Raw genomic sequence first — 6274 nt, forward strand, 5'->3', positions numbered from 1 at the left:
CAAGGTGAGGCAAATCTACAATCCTGTAGTCCTTTGGGAGGGGAAGTAGAGGTCAATCTTTAAATTTCAGCCAGCTTTAGCTTTCAGGTAGATGAATTTTATCTCGTTTGCAGTTAGAAAATCACAATGAAAACCAAAGAGCTCTTGAAAAATCGCAAAGTTGGGGACATTTCTTTGCACAATCCATTCCTTACTTGATAACTTTTGGTCTCCTGATCCGAAAACTTCTCTGCCGATGGAAAAGGACGTTGTAAGGTGTCTCCTAGTAAAACCTAGTAAATCTTTTCTTATCATACATTATTTTATTTTTATTGATTGAACAATTTAGGACCATACCTCCAGACGTAGTGCTGAGGTGTACTATAGTACTAAGTCAGAAAAAATATTGTCTAAGATTGTTTTTATAATCAATATATTTTTGTTAGATTAATTAATTAGGAGCATACTTCCAGACATCAATCGAGTGCTGAACCACATCGTAAGGCAACACAAAGCATTTGCGGCTAAGGAGGAGATTTTGGGAATTACAGACCGACCAGGAAGCTCGGCTGAAGCCTAAGGGAGAGGTTGGTCGGCCCCTAGACTGTAGGTAGATGGTTGACCCCTAGCTGCAATGCAAGCAGACCTGGTATGTTGCTTGTATTGCTGATGACTAATAAGCACTCATTGTCTATCTTTTCCATGTGGAACGTGTGAACGCGAAAACTCCAAAAGTTTTACATTTCAAAAATTACAAGGAAAAAAAATAGTAATGCACATCAAGATATACAAAAGCCACAAAGAATTCTATAATTCAATATCAATAATTCTACTACATAAATGGATGTTTATTCAAATAACAATGGGAAATTATATGACCCACATTTTTAGACATACAGTACATTTAAGAAAAAGACAGATGAGAACTGAAGAAAAATTTAACCTTTGAAGGGGTGCGGAAGAGGGAATTGGAAAGACATTAATAGTGACAGGGTGATGTAGGACATTCAATTACAAAATCTGCAGGGGTGGGGTAGTTAGATATTTTTCTACTATAAAGGCAGGTTGGGGTAGTATTATAGTAAGATTGTAACAAACAGAGTAGTTTTCGTAAAGATATCAGAGTTACTATAGGTTCAAAGGTTTATTTTTTTCCCACATACAAAATTACAATTTTAAACTAGACATTCAGTAAAAAAAAACAGTGGAAAGGTACAGAAATTACAACCCAAAAGGGTTAATTAGGGATTCTGCACCTTATTTAGTAATTAAGATACTGTAATCAAGATATCAATGCCTGCACAAAATATTTACATAATTTATTAGGAGATATGCAAAGAAAACCCTATAGCACACCAGGAAATGAAAATCTGTGGAGAGAAAGAGAAAAAAATACTATTACAGTTTAATAACTTTGTGAGAAATCTAGCCTGCGTGCAGCCGGACTTTTCGGACTTAACAGTTAGTTAGTTCGGCTGCACGTAGGCTTTGAGAAATCTGGATAACATTGTTCCTTTAGCAGGCACAGTCAATAAGTGTCATCTATCAACAAATGCATTTACTATTAATTTGATTAATCTTTGTTTATAAACTGTTATAGCTGAACAGGCTTTTGATCTGTTGAGATTGTTCAGGGCTAAAAATACAGCTGGTTAGTCATCGGTCATGATTGACAGCCAAATTAGTTTTAGCTCTGTCACACCTTTCATTTGTGGCTAAAACTCGCTGGTCAAATGCTGGTCAAAATAACCGGTAAGGCAAATATTTGACCATGCAAGTTCCAATGGTAGCCAGATACAGTGTATTGTCCGATGACCGGTAGCTATTTTTAGCCCTGTTGTTTGCAATCTTCTGATTGGGCAATGATGGTCAACTACTGTCATTTAATCAGTCTGATGACACCCACCTTACTTCCTGTACCACATAGTAATAGGATGGTGACTTCGACGAATCTTCTTCTGTAGCTGTAACACACCATATAGAAGGGCCTCTGCAGTAGGTGGACACCCAGGTACATAGATGTCTACTGGTACCACACGGTCACATCCTCGGACTACCGAGTATGAGTAGTGGTAGTATCCTCCTCCATTTGCACAGCTATGGAAAACAGAGGGAAAAGTTAGAAACATTAGCCATTCAAGGTTTAGTAAAAAACTAAAAATAGATTAGAGTATTAAAACTTATAGAGTATGGAAAGGTCCGCAAATTAATGTCTTTGCTTGACCAGCCATTATTTCGAGCCCTGAGTGGAGACAGTGAAATTTGCAAGGAGATTTTGGCTTACCTTCCCATTGATATAACCCATCTTGGTTCTGGCATCTGATCATAAACCTGTATATGGTATGATTATGCATTTGTCAGTCAATCATCATTGTCATTACCACCATAATCAACATCATTATCAACACCATCAACAGCAACATCACTACTACTACTATCATCGTCACCATAGCCATTAGCAGTATCAGTGTCATCATCATTATTTTCATCATCATCACAACCACTACCATCATTATCACCATTAGCATTAGCATCATCATCATCACCATCATCACTACCATCATCAGTACTATCATCACCATCATCATCATCACTACCATCATCACCATCATCATCATCACCACCATCATCATCATCATCATCATCACTACCATCATCACTATCATCACCATCATCATCACCTTGTACAACAAGACTCTAATTCTCATCATTGCAAAGCATTTAATTGCTTATTGTTAAACATTTCCTATTATTATTATCATCATCATCCCCAATACCGTGAGAAACCATGATTTGTCAAATCAAATAAAGCTATAACTTATTCATACCTTTCTGAGAGCTGGAGCCATCTTATTGGTCAGAGTGCCAGCTACTATCATGACATCAGCTTGTCTCTGTAATAACATAATGATAGCATTAATACCTTATACAGATCATCATGATAGTCAAGCTACCTTATCAATGACAGTTTATTTGACTTACAAACATCCTTGGAACATGAATATATACCACAAATAAATAAGCAATAATTATATAAAGTGAGAAACACACACTACAATTTGCCGACCCATAGGTCCATATTAATTGACCCAAATTGAATTGGAAAGCAAATCCTACCGTACATATAGTTGAGAGCCCAATTTGAAAAATTAAATTGACCCAATTTGCAAAATCTGCGGCACTCTCATATTTAGTTGCATTTTGCAAGCCCATAAAATTGCTTATTATTTGACGGTAACACTTACAGGACTTGCTCTGAAGACCACACCAAACCTGTCCATGTCGTATCTAATAAAGAATAAAATATACACATGGTACTTAAAAGGAAGAAATAGAAAACATGCTTGCATGCTGTGTGCCATTATAAAACACAAGGGGATAAGCTAAACATTAGACAAGACGTGTTAGGAGAAGCACGACATGTAGTAGAGCACTTCTCAATACTTACAATATGAATGTTCAGCCAATCCTTACCACTTTAGAATTGCACAAAGCAAAGCAAGCACTTTATTTCTTTAATAAAAATTTAAATTTTGGATACAGATTGACAGAATAGAAAGTTGACATCAGTGCTGTGAATGCACTCCAAAGCAATCATAAAGTTATCTTATAATGTACCTTGGTGCTGCAAAATGCATCATTTCTACAGCACAACAAGCAAGACCAAACGTCATAGGCCACAAAGATGCCTGCAGAAGAAAGATAAGGTATTCTTTCAGATTATGAACTAGATCTTTTAATAATTCTCTTCAAAGAGTCTGATGTAGCAGCTCCAAAGAGTGTCCAAAGATCTATTAAATCTTTCTCCAATCTATCATCACTTGTTGGAGTGGAAATTAAACACTCACAGAATTCATTTGGAAGTGATGCAGAGAGCATGACCGCAAAGTGTGAGAGGAGGTGAGAAACAAAGAGATGAGGGAAGTAAAAATTATTGTGAGTAATAACCCTGTGTTAGCTTGGATAAATGAGAAAAATACTCTGTTGGAAATAGTCTCCACATTCTATACTTACTCTTCTTCCCCAGTTGACTAAATCATCAATCTTCGTTATAACAAATTCTAAGAAAAAAAATTTGAAACACACATGCGGTCAGGGTTTTCATTAAGTAAATCAACATATTTGTTTCTCATCAAGCAATTATTCTTCAAGGAAAAAAAGAAAAAAGAAAAATATAGCTTATTAATAAACAAACATTTACATCTCTTATGCTGGATTCATTGACAACATTGGTTTGGTACTGTATATCTTCCTTACCTGAGGCTGAATCAAGCTTCCCACGAGGTTTCTTAGCTACTGCAGCGTTGCTTTGATGTCTTGCAATAACAGCACTGGGAAAAAAAGATTTATCAGAACATGAGTGACTGCAAGAATGGATAAGAATCCAGGATCTAGATTGAGAAGTATAGCCTTGCTGATTTAGGAGTATACCTATTAAAGTATAAAGTAGCTAGCCACCCACTTTAGAGTTTCAAAGGGTAGTACCGTAAAATCAAAATCAAAACATAGCTATATACTGGCTTGGCAGGTAACAGCTATCCCCCTTAAAGTCATATCTGGCTCCAACATAGGACAGACAGGGCTACAAATAATGACCAATCAACAGACATTTTTTTGAAATTTGCACTTGTCCAGCCAAACATCTTGGCCAATCCTACCGACCATTCACATTGAGTTATCATTGTCATGTGACCAGTCATCAGGTCTGTCCATTGATCAGCCATTATTTTAAACCCTAAGATGGGTTATATAAGGCAAAAGAGCACAAAAGTTTTAAGAGATTGTAACTTTCTCAACTGAAAATCTTTTATTGAAGTGTATTTGAAGTGTATAGCTCTCTCTTCCTACATTTTGATCAGTTTTTTTATACAAGGTTTACGTAAGCCTTTTCAGGTAGTACCTAAAGTGTAAAGTTTACTTTCTATGTATGTTTTCTTATGACATACCTCTGTACTGCAGTCCTAAGAATTGGGAGTGAGCTTCTTGAAATCATAAGTGACTTAGAGCAACTGCGAACTGAACACGCATTTGTTGAGATAAGATAATAATTAGTAGTGTATGGGTGGGTGGATGAATGGATAAATAGATGGACAGATAGAGGATAGGGTATAAGTGGGTGGGTGAGTAGTTGAATGGTTGAATGGTTGAAAAGATGGATAAATTGGTATGTGGATAGGTGGGTGAATGGTTGGGTGGGTGGGTTGTTGAATGAATAAATGGATAGACACATGGATAAATTTGTAGGTGGATAGGAAGGTGAGTGGATGGATGGTCATTCTACCCATTCTACAATACTCTAAGCTTGTATCCTTTCGTATCAGACAACGTGTACATCTACGACTCGGCCAAACATACAGCTTATATATTTTTTCAAGAATCAGACTGCATGGAGTGTGAATCGGATTTATGATATGTATTACATCTAGATTATTATCTAAACACTCAAAGAGGTTTAATAATATGGATAAATCCGAATTCACCAGAGAAAACAGCGGATCACAAAAATTACTTTTACGTCTTTGCTAAAACAGCTGAGAAATTTCCGATCCGTTCAATCGAAATTAAGCGAAATAAATAACTCGAATATTTATATTTTGCAATTTTTTTCCCTCACAAAATATTATAAACAAGTTACCTACACTTAGAATCAATTTTAAGTAGACGGAAGATAAGGAAAGATGCCGAAAAACCTTAATTATTGTGAATATTCTTACCTAACTCCATGGCAGCCGCCATCTTGGATTGCATTTACAACCACACCACAAGGGATTATGGGTGAGGCAAATTAATTCCTAAGGGAGGGGAGGGAGAGGTCAACGTACTTTATAATCCATCCATGCTTTCTTTCTTCTACACGAATTTTATTTCATTTCGAGACACTTGAATCACTACAATAGAAACTAGCCCAAAAAAAGCAACGGTTGTTTGGAGAAAATAGAGTGTAACTCTGATATCTCCTATTCAGCTGGATCATTAGGTTTCAAGATTATTTCTATAATTAGTTAAAAAATATGGACTGGATACTTCCAGACATCGAGTGCTGAACCGTCGCATGGCAGCGCGAAGCATTTAATACGCCTACGCCGAAGATTTCGGCCCCAACACCGCTATCCCTGCAATTACAGATTGATCAGGGAGCTCCGCCGAAATCTAAGGGAGAGGTTAGTCCGCCCCCAGACGGTGGGTGATTAACCCCTCGCTATGACCTGCATACCCAGTATATCGATTGTATCACTAATGAAAACTATGTGTCACCAAAGGTTGTGCATATGTCCATTTTTAAAAGTTGTGAAAA

The 6274-nt window shown here is 36.7% G+C and overlaps 1 protein-coding gene across 1 annotated transcript; it reads right to left on the reverse strand.

The window, feature by feature from the left end:
• Nucleotides 1-1108: 1108 nt before the first annotated feature.
• LOC148913585 (uncharacterized) lies at nucleotides 1109-5737 on the reverse strand. Its single transcript, XM_089033441.1, has 10 exons — nucleotides 5694-5737; nucleotides 4926-4995; nucleotides 4237-4310; nucleotides 3994-4040; nucleotides 3598-3668; nucleotides 3225-3267; nucleotides 2808-2873; nucleotides 2264-2310; nucleotides 1886-2076; nucleotides 1109-1349 (listed from the first exon to the last, which is right to left on the reverse strand). Exons 1-9 carry the CDS (start codon nucleotides 5725-5727, stop codon nucleotides 1887-1889), a joined length of 642 nt encoding a protein of 213 aa, XP_088889567.1. The 5' UTR covers nucleotides 5728-5737; the 3' UTR covers nucleotides 1109-1349; nucleotide 1886.
• Between the last annotated feature and the right edge of the window lie 537 nt (nucleotides 5738-6274).

This window comes from Actinia tenebrosa, unplaced genomic scaffold (genome assembly GCF_029948245.1).
Source record: "Actinia tenebrosa isolate PJP-AT-01 unplaced genomic scaffold, QUT_ActTen_1.0 PGA_scaffold0__85_contigs__length_37466705, whole genome shotgun sequence".
NCBI classification, from domain to species: Eukaryota; Metazoa; Cnidaria; class Anthozoa; order Actiniaria; family Actiniidae; genus Actinia; species Actinia tenebrosa.

Bases quoted from the DNA above. Each gene is read 5' to 3' on its own strand.
- LOC148913585 (XM_089033441.1), bottom strand. From the start codon at position 5,727: ATGCAATCCAAGATGGCGGCTGCCATGGAGTTAG. The intron at 4,311-4,925 runs GTATGTCATAAG...TTTTTTTCCCAG, and splicing joins CTTAGGACTGCAGTACAGAG to TGCTGTTATTGCAAGACATC. The intron at 2,874-3,224 runs GTAAGTGTTACC...ATGTTATTACAG, and splicing joins TGGTCTTCAGAGCAAGTCCT to AGACAAGCTGATGTCATGAT.